This window comes from Hypomesus transpacificus, chromosome 11 (genome assembly GCF_021917145.1).
Source record: "Hypomesus transpacificus isolate Combined female chromosome 11, fHypTra1, whole genome shotgun sequence".
In the NCBI taxonomy this organism is placed as follows: Eukaryota; Metazoa; Chordata; class Actinopteri; order Osmeriformes; family Osmeridae; genus Hypomesus; species Hypomesus transpacificus.
Window position 1 is genome coordinate 13,060,463 of NC_061070.1, and position 21,658 is coordinate 13,082,120.

A 21,658-nucleotide genomic window follows, 5' to 3' on the forward strand; every position below is an offset into this window, starting at 1 on the left:
AAAAGTCTGAGACCACTGGTCAATATACTTCTATTTTGCATTTGCTTCGAATGTAAGTGAAAAGTTGAATCTTTGAAAAAGATTTTCAGAGTGTAGTAGTGTTTGGTATGTCCCCCTTTTTTCCTTTGATGTATGGTCTCGAGACCTTTTCACCCGACTGTAGTTACACATATAGAAAAGAATGGGAAAATATTCAGCTGTTTCAAAATGTGACATCGAAAACAGGTCTGGGACTGAAAAATTATGATTAAAGATCCCCCTTACCTTCAGGTAGCAAACTGTGAATACACCTCTCACCTGGAAACAATAACAGTGCATATATTATAATGAGGCAGAAAGGGTCATTACTACTTAGAAAGTTAACATTTCTGAAAGCTCTGTTTGTGTACGAAAGATGTGATACATACCAAGCGGAAAGCCATCCAAACAGGAATTGACTGAGTCTACGAGGTGTGGGTACTGGTCTGGGCTGTGGGATGACAGGCAGTGTGCCAGGCAGAGGGTTAGACAGCCCACAGTCTGGTCCTGCATCCAGACAGGCACAGATCCCAGAGCACTGAGGAGAGAGGCAGAGATGAAGGAAGTCGAGGAGCGGGGGGTGTGGGGGTAGGAATAAATAAGGGAGGGCAGGAGAGGTTTAAGGTGGAGAAAAAAGTAATGTGGAGGACAGGAGTATGGAGGGAGAAAGTGGGGGTGGGGTTGTCTGAGACATACCTGGCACTGGCCCTGCGTAGAGGGTTCTTGGCCTGTAAGGAGGTGTAGACCAGGGCCAGAGTGTGGAGACAAGACTGGAGCAGAGAACCATGACCCTCCTCCTCACTCAAAACTTCCAGTAGAGAGCCTGCCTAAGGAGTCAGACACCTGTTAGAATAACCCTGACCCATGGTATGGTCAGCTCTGTTATTTAATTGTAGACACTGCTGATACTCTATATAAACGTCAATGCAGATACAAGCCTACAGCTCTGAACGAACCTTCTTGACGAGTTGGATTTGCTGCACAGGGTCAGTCAGCATCAGGAATTCCTGGAGAGTTTGAGCTACCTGGCTGATCTTCTCATCTCCTCCGCCAACGGACAAGGAAGCTGAGAAACACACAAACACACAGTTCATTCACGAAAACACTGCACAAGTACACACACACACAGCGAGAGTGCAAAGCTTACCTCTCAACTTCTGCCGCTTCTCCGGGTCTAGGACCACAGCCTCCACCTTCACAGTTTTCTTCTTGACCACCATGACTGCCCTGTCACATGACAACCAAAGATGTAATTAAAGACGACATCACTGAGGCTCTACTAACTACATCTCTGGGCATCCATACATGTACCCCGTATGGAAACGATACTTTCTCTCCCTCTCTAACTTGGTACAGACCCACTCAAACACATGCATATTCCAGTGCACTTTCTTACGAGCTAAACATGTACAAACGAATTAAATATATTCCACTTTCACAAGTTATGGTTAGTAATTGCAGTTACCGACAGTACAGTACAGTTGCAGTCCAGTACAGTACTGTTCTCGTTCGGTTAGCCCACTAGCTAACGTTAGCTTGCTGTGACTGATGCATGCAGTGGTCCACTGCTGCAGGAAAGGCACTTACCAGGATTTTACGTAACTTCAAGTTAAGGTTGCACTCTGATGAACATGCACAATAACAACGATTACTTTATAACATTAGTTATTGAATTGTATCAGATGTTTATTACTACCGATTGCTAACATCCATGCTACACGTGTGTAACGTCAATTCCGGAGAATATCGTAACCCGCCTCTAATTTGACTCTGATTGGACTGTTTCCACAACCGGATATTTGATCCCCTTTGATTGGTTGAAGGGTATGTCGATTTCAGAGAGTCAGTGCGATTCTAAATTTACATTGCCACGCCCTTCACGCATTTGATTGGATGAAGTTGTGGGGAACTACGCCCTCGAGCAAGCCCTCTTTCAACTTTGCCAGAGTGTGGAGTGAAATGAAAACTTTTGGAGAAGAGAAAATTCCTCGATTTTATTCCATAATTGGGATAATACGAGAGGAGTATTAAGAGCAACATGGACATTGTTACTGAAATGGTGTAAGATTCCTGTCTCAGCTGTCGTTTGTCAACCATTTGAAGGGTAAGTCGAGGATGTATATGGGATATTGATGCCCTTTTTCTCTGAAGGGAGGTTGGAGGGAGATATAAATCTGACTGACATTTCGATTGAGTTGTTTTTGTTTCCTACAAAGAATGGCAAGGCAGTTAAAATTGTTAAGTTTCGTTTTGAGAGCCAGCATGAAATATTCAGATTGAGTTATAATGATATTGTAATTGTTATATGCTAAAATAACGAATACGTTTTTTAAATTCTGTAGATCTCAGTTGTGTCATTTGATTTAAGCATCTGATTATGTCTGGTTGGAAGATTTAGACAGACTGTTGAGAAGAACGAACACATTATCAACATGATGTTGATATTGTTCAATCAGACCAGTTAAATGAACAGTCAATTGTGTTAAGATAAACATAATAAATCTCCTCGTGACGTGTATAAACACCACCTCATTATATGTACAGATACAGTAGTATTACATCATCAACTGTGGACTAAGTAACCGACTAAAAAGCCCCCCCACCCTTCTACAACTCACACTTGTCTTCTGCCTACTCTGGTTAGGCTCACAGGAAGCTTGTGTAGATAGAGAGACAGCTATCCTCCCTTTCCCAGGGGTCGAGGGTCAACCCATCTTTGATGTCCTCCGCCCCTCTCATCCCCTCATCATCATCTCACGTGCTGGAGGATAAAGGAGGGCGGTAGATTAAGCGAAGGAGTCATGGACAGAGAGTAAAAGGGAGTTCAAGATGATTAGTGAAGGAGAGAGAGGGAGAACTGAGGAGTGGGGGGGGGGGAACAGTCTAGTATGAGTAAGGGTTATGGTTAGTGACAGAAGGGGGGCCCACAGGTAAGAAGGTGATGGGGGAGACAAACATCAGGCAACTATTGGAGTCAGGAGCTTTGTGGGTTTTTATTAGTAGAATAAACAGCATTATCATTCTGAGGGCTGGAGGCCAGGGGTAGTCATTAGGTATAATAACCAAGAAATGAGAGAGAACACCATTATTCTATAAAAGCAAAGATATGTTGGCACCATGTCGTATTCCATTTCTGAAATGTCTTTTTTTTCCTCTTTGTTGTGATTTGTTGTGTCAACTTGTTTCTTTTGAAGCAGACTGTAGCCTTAGTCATTGTTTACCACAGCAGACAAACAATGCAAAACAGCCAGTGGAAGCTAGTTTACAGCCGTCTGCAGATGTTTTGCTTTGTTTAGAAGCCAGGACCTTAATGAGAGTTTATGACAGTATGAAAGCTCTCTCTCTCTCTGTTTCTCTCTCTTTCCCTCGCTCTCTCTGTTTCTCCCTATTAACACGTTACTCGTGATAAACATGGGCTCACAATGGAAAATGTGATGGCAGTCCATCAGTTCCGAGGTGTGTTTTGGAGGTGTCGTGTGTTCTGTTTGGCGAGCTGTAGTGCTGCCCTCTGCCCAGTCTAGTGCGCACAGCTTGGTTCGGCCCTGGAACATTTCAGGTGCTCGAGGGGAAAACAGACGTAAAACAACGACCTCTCTGTGTCGACATGGCAGCCTGTCCGTCTCTGCTCCATGTTTTTCTCATTTCCCTTCTCTTCCACTCATCTTTCAAATGACTTTTAAGACGGAGAATCCAAGTGTTTAGTCACTGTCCGCTGCGTGATCTCATAGACGTTATAATGTAAGGCAGGGAGAGGGCTTTCATTGGTGTTGCTCGCGTGCGAGGGACCATACTGATGGAATTAATATGGCTGTTTTTATCAGGCATAACATGGTGTGTTATGTTCCAAAGGTTGTGCATTGTGTCCCCAGAGGCTGTGTCGGCGTCTGGGTCAGGCAGCATGGCGGAGGGGGAGGACACCATGGGACAGGAAGACTGGAAGGAGAAGTGTTTCGTTCTGGAGACCCTTCTCATGAAGTTCCGCGTGCAGATCATCAAGATACGAGAGCTCACAGCGGACAAGGTACCATATGTCTTCTCATCCTCTATAAAGCCTTTAGAAGCCTTTAAAGGGAAAAAAATCGACATTACACATGGAAGTAGTCCCCATTACGGCTTCTGCAGTTCAGACAGAGTCTAGTTCTGTTTCATGGGCATTTAACTGACCGCTTCATAGCTTATCTCTTACTGAGTGAGCTAAAAGAGTCTCTCGTTTGTAACAGGACAAAGATGTGGCGTTATGTGGTTTCCTCCCACAATGCCTCACCAGCTTCCCCTCTCTCCTCTCTTGTGGCGCTTGATCGGAAATTAACTACCATCTGCATTAATGTCAGTCAGACAGCCTTTCAAGCAGCAACTAAGGATCAGCTTTGGTTAAAGGTCAATCAGTAAAGCTATTTGTGTTTTCTTGTGGCCGATTCTATCTCTCTCTCTGTCTTTCTCTCCACTATGTTGAACATGGGGATTGCAAGGCATCTCTCTATGAATGGGTTGGGGGGAGGTATCTCCCTATCAAGGTTATGACGAGTTATGGGTTATGTCGGGCTCTTTTAAGATTTGTGTGTTTGTACTGTATGTGTGTGTGTGTGTGTGCGTGTGTGTGTGTGTGTGTGTGTGTGTGTGTGTGTGAAAGAGAGAGCGAGACAGAGAAAGAGAAGAGATAGAAAGGAGAGGGATACCGAGAGGAGGGAAGAGAGATAGTCAAAAAGACAGAGAGGAAGAGAGGGAGCATCGGAGAGATCCAGCCCCAGTCCTGGGTTTTGTGGCTGGAGGAGGGGCTGGGCCCTGTAGCCCACTGGCCTCGTTCTGAGGACTGTCTCGAGGGATTTCTGATTAGAGGTTAATGTAAACAGAAGCCTGACCACAAGGCTCCACCACGCATGGCATGCTGGGATACACACACCCAACTTCACTGAAGTACAAAGTTCTGTTGGACACCCAAACAATTTGTCCAAGAAATGTGTTTATGGTTTAATGGATGTTTAGTGTTGGCATTTTTGGAGATGTTTTTATTTTATTTTTTATTGCCACTATATGTGACTGAAAACACAATTGCTCTTCAGTATTGTCCTGAAACCCATCATTCATTTCTTTGCATCCTCCCCCACCACGCTGCACCAACTTCAACCCTGGGCTGGGGAGAATGTAGTGAAGGGACACAGCTCCTTTCAATAAGCAGGAAGAGATCCCTCCTAGCCTCGACCGTTAGGACCCTGTCAAACACACACAAACAGAGTAAGTCTTCATCTCTGGTCCTGACCCCTGATCCCCCAACGAAGTGGACCTCCTACTGCTCTGAGGTCATGAGCTGGACATGCAGGCTCCACTGTTGTTGTTGTTCCAGCCTCTGGACTCCCAGTGCGTCAGCTCAACTGTTGTTTTAAACAGCGCCCTCAGTGTGTGGGGGCTCACGTATGCTGCAAAGAATCTCCCTTAATCTCTCCCTGTCTGTGTGTGTGTGTGTCTGTGTGTGTGTGTGTGTGTGTGTGTGTGTGTGTGTGTGTGTGTGTGAGTGAGAGAGATAGATAGTGTGTGGGAGAGGTGTTGAAGTGATGATTCACTGTGGTGGGCTGGTTTGCTGAGTGGGCAGTGGGTGTCCACCATGTCACGTGAGAAGAACCTCCCTTACCAGGCAATAGAGCAGTTCCATAAGAAGACTGGGATTGGTTTTCAATACATTGTTCTTTGTGCTTGCATTGTAGAGATGTGGTAGAGTGTGTTTTAGTCAAGTAAGGATTACTGGATGAATCAAGATGGACCCCATGATGAAGAATGAGCGCTGTGTGGAGGTCAGAATGGGCTCGCCTACTTTGGATGACTAAGCAAGAGAATAGGGGAAAACCTAGAAAGGTGTTGAAGGAGGGATGTAGACTGATAGAGAAAGAGAGACTGAGAGAGAGACTGAGATGGGGGGGGGGGGGGGAATAGAAATAAATGCCCATGTAATCATTTAGCGGCCCTGGGGAGGAAATTCCTGGGTTTGTAAACAGAGAGCGTGTCGCACAGGAAGTGAGCTCGAATCCAGAGAGAAGGAAAAAAAAGTGCAGCCTACACTTTTCCATGTTTGGCACGATGCAGATATCTTTTTTCTCCTGAATATCCCTCTCCACTCTTTATCTGTCTCCCTTAATTATCACTCTCCTTTACTCAACACTTTATCCATGACTCAAAGGATCCCTCTCCTCGTAACAGTGTAGGCCTCTGGGTGTTTGGGGCAGAGGGAGGGATATATATACACACAGTATATATAGTTTGGGGGAGATTTTACTGCTTTATTGGATACGGACAATTAGAGGTAGACAGGAAAGGCAAGGAGAGAGCGAGGGGATGACATGTAGGAAATTGCCCGGGCCATAATCGAACCCTGGCCCCTGCCTGCGGTAAGCCCTCAGCCCATACGGTACACGCTCTGCCCTGTGAGCCACTGGGGCGGCCTGGGGTAGAGGGGGGCGATGCTGGGCCAGGAGGGCGTTGGTTCCGGCTGCAGAGCCAGTCAGCAAGAACACTGGACCATAGACCTCAGTCTCACTACCACAGACAAAGGAGCTTATGTGTAAGCTTGATTTTCCCAGGATGGTGCACTGCCTCTGCTCCCCTCCTCTTTAAATTTAGTCACCCTCTCTCTCTCTCTCACCCCTCTCTCTCTCTCTCTCTCTCTCTCTCTCTCTCTCTCTCTGTCTCTCTCTCTCTCTCCCTCGCTCATTCTCATTCTGTTTTTATTTTCATCCTTCCTTTCCCATCCCAGAGTGAACTGGTCCTGATAGATTTTGACCGTAGTCCCTCTCCCCTGTACAGTGGGACCTTATGGAGCATGAGTAACAGGAAGAGGGACTGAGGTCTCGGGGGCTTAACAGACACATTTCACCCCTTTTTATAGAGCACACACAAACACACACACAAGTGCATCGTTTCAAAGCCAGAAACCACAGTTGGGGTGGAGACGTGTGCCCTGTTTCTGAGTTCCTTCTCTCTTCCTGCCTGGCACTTCCTGATTGATTCCACATTTGTGTGGGCGGCGGCCTCCTGTCAGGGATCACTGGTCACATGGGCCCACGATGTCCCTGACACAACATGTCACTTACATTCACTGGCCTCCTCGATTTGTTTACCTCATTGATGTTGATGTGGAGTAATTGTCGGATTTTGTTTCCTGAAATATTTATACACACTTTCTCACACACACACACACACACAGGACAGCCAGGTTTGTATCATCAGTAAGCCTCACTACTGCCCCCAGTGGTGCTTCACTAACATATGCTTCTGATTTGGTGGCTGGCCCATTCTCGGCTACATCTGCTCACAGAATTCCACCTACTTTTGCTCCCTTCTCCTCCTCGTGACAGAAACTGCGAGTGAGTGGGTGTGTCATTTGCGTGTGTGTGTGTTGAGGGGTCTCCTCAAAGGGGTTCTGTGTTTGGCCTAATCACCAAACCCAAGGTGAGGGTCACAGACGTACGAGATTTTCACATACGCACAATCCCCCCACTCAAGTTTCTCAAGTGTCTAAGAGCTTACTGTATGGACTAACCTGAGACACTGAATGATAGCTAGTGACTAGCATAAGCTATTAACGTTAGCTTCCCCAAATATCAACGCTAATGTACCCTATGTGTGCCAATAACTCTATGGCTGGTGTACAGGGGCAGTCTTTGTGAGTTGGTGAGCCAACTTTGGATGGAGGGAGAGAGAGAGGAAGAGGCGGAGGAGGGAAGGAGGGAGAGAAGGAGAGGGGGGTTGCTGGCCACAACGAGGCAGGCCAGGAATGTCAGGAATGGGAGGCTAACTGGTGTTGTGGATCGGAGCAGGGGGCTTGTTGAGATGTGGGCTCGTGAAATGATGCGAGAGGTTACAGGGACAGGTTGTGAGTTTGGACGTCCTGTGCTGTGAGTGTGAGCCATTTGGTGTCAGAGCTGTGTTATAGCGCTGTGCAGACATGTGATGGTGGTTGGGAGGGGCTGTGTGGATGTGTGTGTGTATTTCAGGGAACTGGTAATGGGCCTTAAAAAACAGATTACCACAGTGTCAACCCATGTTACTATCAATAACAAGCCCTTCCGTACTGCACAGAATACACAAGCCGTAAAAGGAGATATATTAGCGACACACACACACACCTGTATGCACTCACATGTATTGTACATGACTAGACAAACGCAGATGCGCATACACACGCAGAGTGTCCGCCCTGAGCGCAGTGTGTTGTTGCTGTGTCTTCTCTCCAGCTCCACTCTATATGGTCTGTAATTATGGTTCAGTTCTCTGCTCTATGCTATATCTGTGTATTGAGAGAAAGCTGTGGTTACTCATTTGTGGAAGACCATAGGCTCTGCAGAACGCTTTCCAGAGAAAAGCGCTCTGCAAATGTCCGTCTGTGTATGTCTCTTTGGGACGTATTTACCAGTGTCATGGGTGTGTTTGATCAGAACACACCCTGCAGTCCGTCTGGGAGGGGTTAGGCCACAGTGTTTTCGTATGTGTGTCTTTCTAGCTGGGCTTTTAAAAGGTTTAACGAGACCCAAGACTACTAAAAGGTACTAAAACACTTCTCTGCCCGCACCTCAATCACGTGTGATAAAACACATACATTCCACAGTTACATGTGAGACACACACACTCTTACACATACCATTGATTGACTTCATATGGATTACTTGCCATCCCTTTGTCCATAAAAGGATCAACGATGACTTCTTGCCTGGCTGGGCCAGACTGGGCTGGCCTGGCCTGGATCAGTTCAGACAGGCTGGGTTAGACTGGGGCTTTGTACATCTGGTCTCTGGAACTAAAGGGGAACACATTGGTGGACAGCACCAGAGCCAGGGCACACAGAGTCCAGTCCAATAACATCTCTAGAACCAGTTCTCTCTCTTCTTCAGTCCTGGTCATGACCCTATAGCGATACATGCTGTCCAGAATACAGGTTTAGTGTGTGTGTGTGTTGGGTGGACCAGGGCTCCAGAGGTCAGCACAGGTCCAGAGTTTGATCTGGCCCTCAGTTTCACAGGGCTCCAGGCTCTCTGAAACATTCCCTCAGCAGACGGCTCCCTGCCACTTCCGCCACTGTGAGCCGAGGAATTTGAGAGGAATTCAGCTCGTAAAAGTTATCTTCCCTATTCCCCTCTCGCCAAGCATGTTTGTCCCTGTGTGTGTCCGTGTATACGCGTGCGTGTGTGTGCGTACACGCGTGTGTGTGTGCGTACGCACAGCGAGCGTGACCAAGCAGCGCGGTGCAAGCCGTATGGGTCGGCCAGACGTGGCGTAGCAGTGTGTCAACAGAGCGGCTCTCCACTGCTGATATCCTGCCGGGTTTCACACGGTCCCGACAGCTTTCCCAGAGTCCCCTCTGATCAGCCAGCACAAAGGAGCCGCTGTGCCTCGGGATACAGGACTACCGTTCACCTTCACGTCCACACACTGTGGCCTTTGGATGACTGCTGCCATCACCAACGGTGTTAGCAGGAGGGGTGGGGGGTAGGGGGGGGGCAGTCTCAATGATTGCTGTTGTAGAGTAAAAAAAACAAAAAAAGACTTGTGCTTTGTATGCCACACGCTAATGGTATAGGCAAGACAAACAGTCTGTCGGTTATAGTTTAGTTTTCGCTAGGCACGTTACATCTTTTTGGTCGCTGGGCAACGTGCGCCGTGCCCATTTAAGAACTTGTGGAGTGTTATCTGGAAAAGCACTCTCGCTATGTCGAGCACACACAACTCTCCACTGGTCTTTATTTGGTGGTATTAACCGGAGTAGAGCTGGATATTTCACCTCTCTGACTGAGTAAACATTCTGCCGGTGTGTTTGGACTCAGAGAAGGAGCTGGAGGAGAAGGAGGAGGAGCAAGAGGAGGAGGAACAGGAAGGGGGGAGCAGGATGAAGAGGAGGGGGGGAGGAGCAGGAGGGGAAGGAAGACAGGGTGAAGGATTCCGTTGAGGTCACACAGTTCTAGACAAGAAAAAGGCGTGGCCTGTGGATGGAGTGTGTGTGGAAGCCCATGTCCTGGTTTTATCTGGTCTCTCTCACACACAGATCCAGCAGCTGGAGACTCAGGTGATCCATGCTGAGAAGAGGGCCTTTAAAGCACAACAGCAGGTAAAGTCTGTGTGTGTGTGCACGTGCCTGTCAGCATGCATGTCTGTGTGTTCACGTGTGTCGGTTCTGGTCGGGCGTTAGCAAATGTGTGTTTGTGTGTCTCTCAGGTGCAGTGGATGGAGGAGAAGCTGAAGGCTCCGGAAGGTCAGTCAGGTGACTCAGAGCTGCGTCTGTTCAGGCGCTGTCAGGAGCTCCAGTGTCTCCTGCAGGAGAAAGAGGAGGTCATCAGCCTGATGGAACAGCAGCTGGAGGAGCAGGTATGGGCACCGATCTGACCTCCTGACACTAGGGGGAGCAAATACTTTACATGTAGTCATTTAGCAGACGCTTTTATCCAGAGCAACTTACGGTAAGTACAGGGACATTCCCCCGAGGCAAGTAGGGTTAAGTGCCTTGCCCAAGGACATCATTTGACACTGCCGGGAATCAAACCAGCAACCTTCCAATTACAAGCCCAATTTCCTAACCGCTCAGCCACCTGACCCTTAGAGAACTAATAAGAAACAAATGTCAATAAAACAGATACAGTAGACACAAAAGTTAATTACAACTATTTATGAATATCTATATTCTATATACGAAGATGTAAATGCAGAAAACAATGGAGATTCTGATTCAATCTTGTCGAATGGAGTGGATAAAGGTAGGGTTCAGGATGCGTTCATCTTGTGCCGTTCACTTGTGCCTCTACAGAAACAGATCCGTCTGCAGGACGCTAAGACTGTGGAGGAGAAAGCTGCCAGGATCAAGGAGTGGGTGATGCTCAAACTGTCAGAGGTAGGGAACAGGAGTCGGGGGGTACTGTAGGTGAACATAATGTATGTGTGTGTTCCCGTGTATCATGACGTGTGTGTTGTGTGTAGTTTGAGGTGGAGAGTGCCGCGCTCAGAGAGACCAACCAGCATCAAGAAGCTCAGCTCCTGGAGCTACAGAAACAGGTGCGAGGTAAGGAGAAGCAGCACCCACACACACACCCAGGTAAACACAAACATATGCACACACACACACCCCCCCTACAAACAGCTACTTCGAGCAGACATCTAGTTCTACCAGACATGTAGTTCATCTAGCTTTGCATGAATCAATGCATATACGTGTGTACACAGTGTGTGTGTGTGTGTGTGCGTGTGTGCGTTCCCAGTGGTGGAGCAGCAGCAAGCAGGCAGCGGCCCGGCCCGGCCCGGGGAGGCCCAGCGCCTCAGCAGCCTGACCTTCGGCTGTTTCCAGGTGAGGGGGAAGAGCCCCCAGGTGCTGACGGGACCAGAGCCGGCCCAGCGGACCCTCAGCACCCAGCCCGAGGGGGAGGCCGAGGGGGCAGGTGAGACCCGGCACCGTGATCATGGCAGAGTCTGGATATCTCATCCCCATTACTGACCGCACGGCAGTTTACTGTATAAGGGTGAATCATACACCAATGGCCGTCAGTAATATATTTGATAATATGTGATACAAAATGCTATACTATATCATCAGGTTGTGTTGTTTTCCTACCCAGACCAGAGCAGAAAGCAGACCTCCACCCTCTCCCCAGAGAATGGTGTCCAGAGAGCAGCCCAGCCACGCCCCTCAGACCCCACCCTGGATGACCAGCGTGTGTGTGAGGGCCCCGAGGGTCCCGGCTCCCGCCGCGTGTCCTCCATCCTCTCCAGCGCTGCGTCGGAGGGCGAGGGAGGGCCGTGCGAGGACGCGGCCTCCGCGCTGGCGTACAGCCGCCCGGGCAGCGAGACCTACCTCACGGCCAGCGACGACAGCAGCTCCCTGTTTGACGACGACATGCAGCGGACGGACCGGCCTCGCTTCAGCCTGGCGGGGTCCAGCGAGGGGGGGCCGGGGGACAGGGAGGACGTCAGGGGGGCCAAGCTGGAGCACTGCTCTGCTGAGGAGCTCAACACACGCTTCCAGTCCCAAAGGTTAGACTCGTCCTCGTCCTCGAGCGAGGCCAACACCCCCAGCCCCAGCCTCACCCCCAAGCGCCCCACCCCGCCGCAGGACCCCCGGGACACCCCCGCCTCGCCGAAACAGCCGCGCCTGCGCACGCCCGCCGGGTTCGGGGTGATGAGCGTCACCCTGGCCAAACGGCACCTCAGCCAACCGCCCGTCAGCACGGAAGCGGCGCACGGACGCACGCGCAACGCCATCAGCATGCTCCGCCCCCTGAGGCCCCAGGAAACTGACCTGGATCTGGAGGCCGGCATGGAGTTGGGGGAAGAAATGCAGCAACAGCCGGCCGCCTTGCCAGCCTCACCCACCTCGCCGGCCTCGCCCACCACTGACACGGGTGAGCCTCCAGAGAGCCCTGACTCTCCGTCCACCTTGCCGGGGAGCAAGCCCCCCACCCCCCCTCTCCACAGGTTCCCCTCCTGGGTAAGTACAGCCAGGGCACCACTGTGGAAACTGACCTGTATTGCTGTCCTACCAGCTCCCATGTCCAGTCTCTGGATATGTTCTCATATAAATGTCATGCTCCTTTAGGAGAGCAGGATATACGCCGTGGCCAAATCTGGAATCAGACTGTCGGAGACCTCAAGCACAGACCCTGCTAGCAAAGGTGAGTTACCGACACGCCTGCTCAACTCCCTTTCTCACCACCAGCCCTGAGAGAGAGAGAGAGCTCTGTGGCTTGGCTAATGGAGGTGTCCTGTCTGTTCCAGACCCCTCCCTCCAGTCCTCATACCCTGCCTTCATGCTCTACACATCCCTCATCTATAAGAACATGACCACACCTGTTTACACAACTCTGAAGGGGGTAGGTATTGTCTGTCTGTGTGTGTGAGAGAGAGAGAGAGAGAGAGAGAGAGAGAGAGAGAGAGAGAGAGAGAGAGAGAGAGAGAGAGAGAGAGAGAGAGAGAGAGAGAGAGAGAGAGAGAGAGAGAGAGAGAGAGAGAGAGAGAGAGCGCTGACAGAGGGTGTTTGTGCTCCTTCAGAAGGCCACTCTGCTGAGCAGCAGTGCGTTTTCCGAGGAGTCGTCCAGCTCGGAGGAGTCGTCCAGTTCGGGAGAGGAGGAGGGCTCGGTCTGCAGCTCCCACACCTCCGGCTCCAGCTCCCGCAAAGATGGCCGCCCCAGCAGCCCCTGCTCCCTCAGGAGGGGTAGGCAGCACACACACACACACATACACTATACAGGCAGGCAACACACACATCTCACAGACAGATAACCTTGGACACACATGCCTAAATGTAAACCCCCCCCCACGGACTGTACTGTATACCTGGTGTGTCTCCTCCATGTCCGCTCCAGCTGTCTCCATGTCATCGATGACATCAGAGAGTGACTACGCCATCCCCCCCGATGCCTACTCCACTGACACAGAGTGCTCGGAGCCCGAGACCAAGTTCCCCAAGACCTGCTCCTCCACCAGCGACAACGGCAAGAGTGTAAGAACACTCAAACACACACACGTACATATACACACACACACTATCATTCTCTCCCATTTCCTATCAGGAGATGTTTGAACCACCACGGAAGCGAGTTAGTTAGCTAAGTAGCCGGTTGTTAATCACAATTAATGAAGTAAGTGAGCTAGTGGTTCTTTACAGAGACATAACCTTGTGTGCTACAGGAGTCCATGGAGAAGTCAGGATACCTTCTGAAGATGGTGAAGACCTGGAAAAAGACCTGGAAGAGACGTTGGTTCGTCCTCAAAGATGGAGAACTGCTGTACTACAAGTCACCCGTCAGTTTGACCTCTTAAACTACAATACACTCCTGGATTGGCCTTTTAGCATCACTTGCTTAACGAATCTGTGTGATGGGTTTTCCCAGAGCGATGTCATCAGGCGACCTCAAGGTCAGGTGGAGGTCAACGGCACCAGCAGCATCGCCCGCGGAGACGGGAAACAAGTTCTACAGGTACTGGTGTGTGTGTGTTAAAATATCTTGATTCTGAGCTATAGTGAATATATAGATATAAGATATATGTGTGTTTGTGTGTACGTGCGTGCGTGTTTGCGTGTGTGTGTCAGATTGTGACAGGGAAGCGTGTGTACTACCTGAAGGCCGACTCTCCTAACCTCCTGGAGGAGTGGTTGAGGGTGCTGCAGAGTGTGCTGAGAGTCAAGGCTGCCAGCCCACTGTTCACTCAGCCGGAGATACGGCCTGGCATGAAGGGCATGCTGCTCAAGGTACACACACACACACTCCTACCACACATTGTCTCATACCATGACTGTACGTATTTGCGTCTGTAATATACCTCAGCGAGCTGGCCTCAATGTGCCCACTGACTAGACGTTTGAGATCCAGAGTGTGAATATGGGTTCATTGAAGATGTTTGTGGATGTTCCAGGTGAAGCATGGCTACTCCAAGCGAGTGTGGTGTGCCCTCCTCGGGAAAACACTCTACTACTTCAGGAACCAGGAAGACAAGGTACGGACTGCATCAAGATATTCACTGCTTCTCAACCTCGAAAGCGTGTGCGCGTGTAACGTTTTTTTGTGTGTGCGTCCTCAGTTCCCCCTGGGTCAGATCAAGTTGTGGGAGGCAAGAGTGGAGGAAGTCGACAGGTCACGTGACTCGGACGAAGACTTGAAGTCATGTGGGCGGGGCTTACAGCCCACACCCTACACCATTGCTGTCCATCCCCAAGAGCAAGGCCCCACCTACCTTCTCATCGAATCACGGCACGAGAAGGTAACAGAAAATGTCAATACCGAATATGTGGATGAACTGCTTGACTAGACTGCGTACCGATAGGGGTGTTTCCTCTGCGGTGGGGGGTTTAGGATGCCTGGCTGTACCACCTGTCAGTGGCAGCGGGCACCACAGTGGGCAGCGTGGGCACTGAGTTTGAACAGCTGGTTGGCAAACTGTTCAATCTGGACGGAGATCCCAGTGAGTGTTTGACCTGAGTCCTCTTCACAGTCAGTGTCGAGTGAGTATGCTCCTGAACCCTCACCTTATCCTCTCCCTTCACTCGGTCTCTCTCTGTCTCTCTCTCTCTCTCTCTCTCTGTCTCTCTCCCTTCTCTCTCTCTCTCTCTCTATGTCTCTCTCTCTCTGTCTCTCTCTCTGTCAGACTCTCAGATCTGGAGGCATCCCATGCTGTGTTTCAGTAAGGAGGGGCTGTCCTCTCCCCTCACCACTCTGCCCTCTCAGGCCCTGCAGACAGAGGCCATCAAACTCTTCAAGGTTTGACCACTGTCTGGTACACACAGACACAGACACACACACACACACTGTCACTCTTTATCCCTGTATCTCTTTCTCCGACTTTTCCAGACGTGCCAGCTCTTTATCAATGTGGCCATCGATGCCCCGGCCATTGACTACCACGTCTCCCTGGCCCAGAGTGCTTTGCAGGTGTGTCTGACCCACCCTGAGCTTCAGAATGAGCTCTTCTGTCAGCTCATCAAACAGACGCGTAAGAGACAGCCCCAAGGACAGTCCGGACCCCTGCAGGTACACACTGTGGCCCCAAGATGGCAGTATTTATCAATTTAAATGTTCTGCATGATGTTACTGTGGTACTCTAGATCAGTGGTTCTCAATCCTGGTCCTCGGGACCCCCTGCCCTGCATGTTTTAGATATTTCCCTGCTCCAACACACCTGATTCAAATAAATGGGCCTGATAACGACCCATTAATTTGAATCAGGTGTGTTTGAGGAGGGAAACGTCTAAAACATGCAGGGCAGGGGGTCCCGAGGACCAGGATTGAGAACCACTGCTCTAGATGTAACTGCGTATGTGTTTGTGTGTGTGGTGTTTACCAGGGCTGGCAGTTCCTAGCCTTGTGTGTTGGACTGTTTCTGCCACAGCACACCTTCCTGTGGTTGCTGCAGGGTCATCTGAAAAGACATGGAGACTCCAGGTAAACATGCACCGCCCTAAACCTCTGCACATGATTGCATGCACGCAAATCATCACCTGCTCCAATTACCATCTGTTCTCACAGAGTCGGCCCTGTGTTTGACTCTGCTTTGACTGGACCCTCCTTTTCTCTGTGGTGTCGGGCAGGACGGAGGCAGGGAAGTACGCCATCTACTGCCAGCGGTCGGTGGAGCGGACACAGCAGAAGGGAGAGAGGCAGGCCAGGGCGTCTCGTATGGAGATCCTGTCCATTCTCCTCAGGAACCCTTACCACCACTCGCTGCCCTTCAGTGTGCCTGTCCACTTCCTCAATAACACTTACCAGGTAGAGACTGCCACACACACAGTGTCACTCACCGCTAGGGTTGGGTACCGAAACCACAATGGAAATGGTTCCTATGCAACCGGTAGGAATCGAACAGGATTAGAAGGCACATTTCGGTTCCTCATTTCGGTTCCACTTAATGTGTTAACTGAAATATTTTCCCTCTGTCGCTCCGAAACTGATGTAAAATATCACACTTTCTCTGTAGTCAAGGATTCTGACATCGCAAAATGCAACAAATGTTTCAAAACAATTATATGCAAAGGGAGAAGCATGTCGAATGTATTGAAACATGCGGCGACACACAGAATACTTCTTAAGCAGAGAGATGCACCATGTTCCACAGCTTGCAGACATCAGTCCCTGGTAGGGTGACCACCTGTCCCACTTTGTGTTGTATCGCACAACATTTTCAATATGCGACAAGGGGTGAAAATGCTGTGCGACACAACGCAAAGCAGGACAGGTGGTCACCCTGGTCCCGGGACAGCCTCCCCAATTTGCCTGCCCTTTCAAACTCATACATGTGTCTACAGGCCTCTTCAACACCATCTGAGAGAGTTTTTGTCAGAAATATTAATCTATCAAGCATTGCAATTTCAATTCTTGGTTCTGGATGATGTAAAGGATTTTGGAATCCGGCTCGAAGGACCATTGTGTCAGAAATATTAATCTATCAAGCATTGCACAGTCAGTCGGTGAACAAGTCTAAGAAAGCTTTATTGCTTGCGGCCGGCCCACAAGGAGATAAAACATCACACCTCATTGTGCTACAAGTTTGTCCGCTAGCATGTTGTGCTAGCTAGCTATTTAAGCAGCCCCACTCTTTACAGTCATTGGTTAAGATAAAGGCATGCAAATGTTCCATGGCTCTTCTTCATTGGCTCCTTGCGTAGACCTGGTGCGCGTGTGTGCGTGCGTGTTTGAGTGTGTGCGTGTGTGTGCCTTTTGACCCCTGAAAGCTTGACAACATGATTCACCCAACACAGATAAGGCCAGACATCTTTTATGGCCTCTCCCGTAAGAGAGAGTGGTCAGCCCAGGTCACCTTGTTTACATATACCTCATGTTACCCAAAGTTCAGATTTGGGGGTAGGCTTCTCTATACACACAAGGAATGCTGAACACAGAATCATTCTTATACAGGATAAATGTGTTACATCTTCAATTTCGCCAACAGTTTTCTGCTGTGCAGGACATGCCATAAGTCAGGAGAGGTGTCGTAAAGCTACTCAGTCAGAGTGAGCTGATGCTAGCATGGCCATATTGGACCTCCAGAGAATGTCTGTCCCCTCAGGTGGTGGGCTTTGATGCCTCGACCACGGTGGAGGAGTTCCAGTGTCGACTCAACCTGGACACGGGCATGAGGAAAACTAGCCAATCAGGATTCAGCCTCTACACGGACGACCCTACTGGACGAGAGCTGGAGCACTGTCTACAGGGGGGCATCAAGGTTAGCCTGATTCATTTGTTTAAGCGCACTCACACACATTTTTGTGTGCCCACAAACATATAATAATGTGCTTTCCATTTGCTTTCCTCATCTTGAAGATATGTGATATCATCTCCAAGTGGGAGCAAGCTGCCAAGGAGCAGCACACTGGCAAGTCTGAGAATACCAGGACTGTTCGCCTCACCGACAAGAACAGGTGGGGATTCATATTTGAACTGCCTTCAAATATTGCAAATTTAGCAACGAGCTCCGAGGATTCCCACTAACTTCAAATACAAACGTGTTATTTACATTCAAATGTTCTGCATTCAGCGACGAACATCGAAATAGTGCATAAAGGAAGTCCTCATGGCCCACACAGTACATTCCTACTATGGCCCTGTATGGTTCTTGCCTGACTGTCTCTTTGTCTGCCTGTCTCGCTGCCTGGTGCAGGCTGTATTTCTCTCACCAGGTGAGGGGGGAGTCGGAGAGGGAGAGACTCCTCTTGGCCTTCCAGGCCAACGAGGCCATCGTCGCTGGACACTTCCCCGTCAACAAGGAGCTGGCTCTGGAGATGTCTGCCCTGCTTGCCCAGGTCTACCAGAGAACATGGAGTCTTTTCCCTTATGTGTTTAATTCTGTCTGGTGGCCCTGTGAGGTGAGTCTGTTACGGAGTCGTTATTCCTCAAGAGACTTTTTCTCTTTGTTGTGTCACTGAGGTGGAATTTGGAGACTTTGAGCGTCCCTTCTCCACCCCGACTAGCCCCAGCTCAGCCCAGGCAAAGTCTACTCAGACTCTCAGACAGGTTCTTGAGCGGTTCTACCCCAGACATTACCGTAGGACCTCCACAGAGGATCAGCTCAGGTGAAACATGTTCAAACATGGTGACTTTAACTTCAATGTTGACACAGTATTTCCCACCGTTGTGATAAGCTAACCAATCATTTTGTGGTTTACGACACATTTCCCACGCCCTCTCCCTCTCTCCCTCTCTTCATCAGACAGCTGAGCCAGCGCCTGTCAACCCGCTGGGCCTCCCTCAGGGGTCGGAGTTCATCTGAGTGTGTTAGGATTTACCTGACTGTGGCCAGGAAGTGGCCCTTCTTTGGAGCCAAGCTATTCGAGGCAGAGGTGTGTGTTTGTGCATGTGTGAATGCAAGTTAATGGTTACATTTACTCCCAGGACAGCAACAAGCAACGCAAAAGTGCTTATGTAGGGTATTTGTGGAATAGGATTCACATTCCCCTCTCTCTCTCTCTCTCTCTCTCTCTCTCTCTCTCTGTCTCTCTCTCTCTCCCCCTCCCTCTCTCCCTCCCTCCCTCTCCCTCTCTCTCTTTCTCCCCCTCCCTCTCTCTCTCTCTCTCTCTCTCCCTCTCTGTACTCCACAGTCCATCACCCCATATCCAGAGCAGGGAGCCAGGGTGTGGCTGGCTGTGCATGAGGATGGCATCAGCGTGCTAGAGCACAACTCTATTGTAAGTGTTTCTGTCTGGGCCACAGATACATGGGATACAAGCTCATAGCTGCCTGGGGGTTCTGCTTGAGCTCAACAAGACGTGTCAAGCATCATGTCTGTTGACCTGTCTGTCTGTCTGTCAACCTGTCTGTCTGTCTATCTGTCTGTCTGTGTAGAAACTACTGGTGTCCCACTCCTTTAAGAACTTGATGACGTTTGGAGGCTGTAGGCAGGACTTCATGCTGGTGGTGGGCCAGAGTATCGGCAGCAACGCTACCAAAGACAAGCCCACAGAGAAGCACCTGTTTACCATGGCTACTTCCAAGGTGTGTGAGCTGACCGACATACAGTTTGACACACTTTCAAGTTTAGGTTACATGTAAAGACACAGACACAGTTTCACATTATTTCCCTATTCTCTATTTTAGAGGCTCAGTCTCATTGTGTATCATGGTGTATTGTATCCATATTTGCATATTTATGTGAAGTCCTTCTGTTTGGCAGATCAGAGAGATTACCCTCCTCATTGCCAGCTACATTAACAGTGCCCATCAGCAGAGAGCCGCCGCCCACCATCTCTCTGCCCCGGCCTTACTGGTGGTTCAGCCTGTCAACCTAAAAAGCAAGGAGCTCAGGAGCAAATCACCTCCAGCAATGGGCCGACCCAGTAAGGCTCCTACTCTGCTGTGAGCACCCCCCACAGGCTGGAAGGACAGCTACACCTGAAATGCCTGGGGCTGTTCAAAATTCATGGTACTGGGCGTATTCCATTCTAGAAGTTTCTTCCCCTGTATTCTCTTCACATAGGATGTATGGATGGGGGTGGGGTCTGACAACTTCCTGGAATGGAACGCAACCTTGGTCACATGACAAGGAACTGACAAACTCCAGTGTAATGATTTATATCACTATGCCGTAGCCTGTGAGAAATTACCTTTTGACTCACACAGATACCAAATATCTTCCAAAGCCAAACACCAATACCAAGGAGAAATGTCTGAGTTATTTATTAAATACCCTACACTTCAGGCTCCATGATCCTCTGTAGTTTAAACTAATCTATGTGGTGTTTTTTTTTATTTTTAATTTTTTTTATGTTTTAAAATACGTCACAAAGTTGACTTACTTTTAAAAAGCTTTATATGTTCTACGATTACAAAAAGGTTGGGTATGTAACTTTATTTTAAAAAGCTCCTAATATGACTGCAGTGCTCCCCCTTAATGAAGTCAAGGATGAGTAGGAGTATGTAATAGAGAGTTGGGCCTGCTTATCTTGCACATTATTGGTTAGAGATAAATGAAAGCAGAGTATTGGTTCTCTTGGGTGTGTTGGGAAAGACGTTGGTATTAAAGAGCTGGTCATGCACTGCTTCTTATTGGTTACTGAATACCCTGGGGCACTGAACCATTGCCAGTATGAACATTAGATTTTTACAGTGAGGATGGCTAGAAGGCTTTGTTTCAGGGGAGAGGGGAGGAGCAGGGGGAAAAGAGGGAGACAGAACATGTGACAAAAGCGTAGGTGGCATGTTTGGGCAAGAGACAGGAAGGTTGGGTGTGTGGAGGATGGATTTGACCTGGATTAAAGGATGATACAACCCCAGTACCCTGAACCTAAGGATGAGTCATGTTATAATGTTAGTTCTCAAATATCTTTTTAAGAACGGTTTTAGAAGTATTAGGTACTGTATTTATTTTGAATTATATTGTATTGAAAGACCTTCGTGTAAACATATTTGCAGCTTTCATTAACATATGTTTAATTAAATGACTTTGGCAAACTTAAACCCTTTTTAGTTCTGTTCCAAACAGACAAAGAAATCCCAATGAAGAAAAGACAGTTGTAACGTCATCTTTCAGATATGTTCACACAGGAATCTTGTTGATTTTACGGTTACACAAGCGGACAAGGAGACAGATTACTCAACCTAACCAAAAGAAACAACATTAACACAAAAAGAATGCATCCCTTAATATCTACCTTTACTCACAACATTACTGACATAATTACCTGTCCTCCTGTGCTTATGATTGGTTACTCTGTGACTGACGTTCTGAAACCATGCATAGAAACGATGGAGGTATGAAACTCCAGGGACTGACTCACCTAGTTCCAGGTAAAGTGAGGGGGGAAGGGAAGACACACTACACCTGCCCAGACAAGTCTGAGCCAGAGGGGGTTTTACAAAGAGTGGCATAACAGAGCATAGCATTGTTTTGTGTCATATCAGTCCAGGTGAAACTGACATGACAAGAAACGTATGGCACTGAGAGAAATAATGCGATTTATTGCTTCACTCACTAGTTTCTGGTCTTCAAAAGAACAAATACAGTTTTCCAGAAACAGGAGTTTGAAAAAGCCTTGTTCAATAGTCTTCTTGATGATAAAATAACATGTATACGACTGTATAAAATACAACTGGCGATGCTTCTTGAGCCTTCCTCTTGGTTCTTCAGTTGATAAATTGCCTTTGGGGTTCTCGCACACTTAGAATAACTATCATTCCACCAGCTTATCTCCTTT

General features: G+C 48.8%; 2 protein-coding genes across 5 annotated transcripts in view; one reads left to right on the forward strand and one right to left on the reverse strand.

Moving 5' to 3' along the window:
• thada (THADA armadillo repeat containing) overlaps nt 1-1,770 on the reverse strand; it is a 43,648-nt gene extending 41,878 nt beyond the window's left edge. Inside the window, exons 1-6 of one of the 3 annotated variants that reach the window (XM_047029160.1) lie at nt 1,606-1,770; nt 1,166-1,245; nt 975-1,084; nt 715-845; nt 408-469; nt 265-297 (exon numbers count right to left, since the gene is read on the reverse strand). In XM_047029160.1, coding sequence (XP_046885116.1) covers nt 265-297; nt 408-469; nt 715-845; nt 975-1,084; nt 1,166-1,238 — 409 coding nt within the window. In that variant the 5' untranslated portion in view covers nt 1,239-1,245; nt 1,606-1,770. Of the gene's footprint in view, nt 1-264; nt 298-407; nt 557-714; nt 846-974; nt 1,085-1,165; nt 1,246-1,605 lie in introns of those variants that run through there. The other 2 variants (XM_047029158.1, XM_047029161.1) reach the window with 2 other exon arrangements.
• A 158-nt stretch (nt 1,771-1,928) lies between these two features.
• plekhh2 (pleckstrin homology domain containing, family H (with MyTH4 domain) member 2) lies at nt 1,929-20,921 on the forward strand. Of its 2 annotated transcripts, XM_047029306.1 has the most exons (30): nt 1,930-2,122; nt 3,888-4,039; nt 10,043-10,105; nt 10,213-10,362; nt 10,799-10,882; nt 10,969-11,050; nt 11,247-11,423; nt 11,601-12,469; nt 12,578-12,653; nt 12,757-12,851; nt 13,030-13,192; nt 13,344-13,480; nt 13,669-13,782; nt 13,872-13,958; nt 14,072-14,230; nt 14,395-14,475; nt 14,560-14,739; nt 14,832-14,940; nt 15,124-15,236; nt 15,327-15,506; nt 15,820-15,917; nt 16,064-16,241; nt 17,539-17,694; nt 17,793-17,890; nt 18,130-18,271; nt 18,396-18,541; nt 18,679-18,808; nt 19,067-19,153; nt 19,311-19,460; nt 19,639-20,921. In XM_047029306.1, exons 2-30 carry the CDS (start codon nt 3,917-3,919, stop codon nt 19,822-19,824), a joined length of 4,413 nt encoding a protein of 1,470 aa, XP_046885262.1. In that variant the 5' UTR covers nt 1,930-2,122; nt 3,888-3,916; the 3' UTR covers nt 19,825-20,921. The 2 variants fall into 2 exon arrangements, 1 of the variants encoding a protein (XP_046885262.1); XR_006956737.1 differs by lacking the exons at nt 19,067-19,153; nt 19,311-19,460; nt 19,639-20,921 and having other exon boundaries at nt 1,929-2,122; nt 18,130-18,334; nt 18,440-18,541; nt 18,679-18,768.
• Nucleotides 20,922-21,658: the final 737 nt, after the last annotated feature.

Coding starts and splice junctions, on each gene's coding strand:
- plekhh2 (XM_047029306.1), top strand. CDS start 3,917: ATGGCGGAGGGGGAGGACACCATGGGACAGGAAGACTGGAAGGAGAAG. Junction 16,242..17,538: donor TCCTCAATAACACTTACCAG/GTAGAGACTGCC, acceptor CTGTCCCCTCAG/GTGGTGGGCTTTGATGCCTC. Junction 17,891..18,129: donor CGCCTCACCGACAAGAACAG/GTGGGGATTCAT, acceptor TGCCTGGTGCAG/GCTGTATTTCTCTCACCAGG.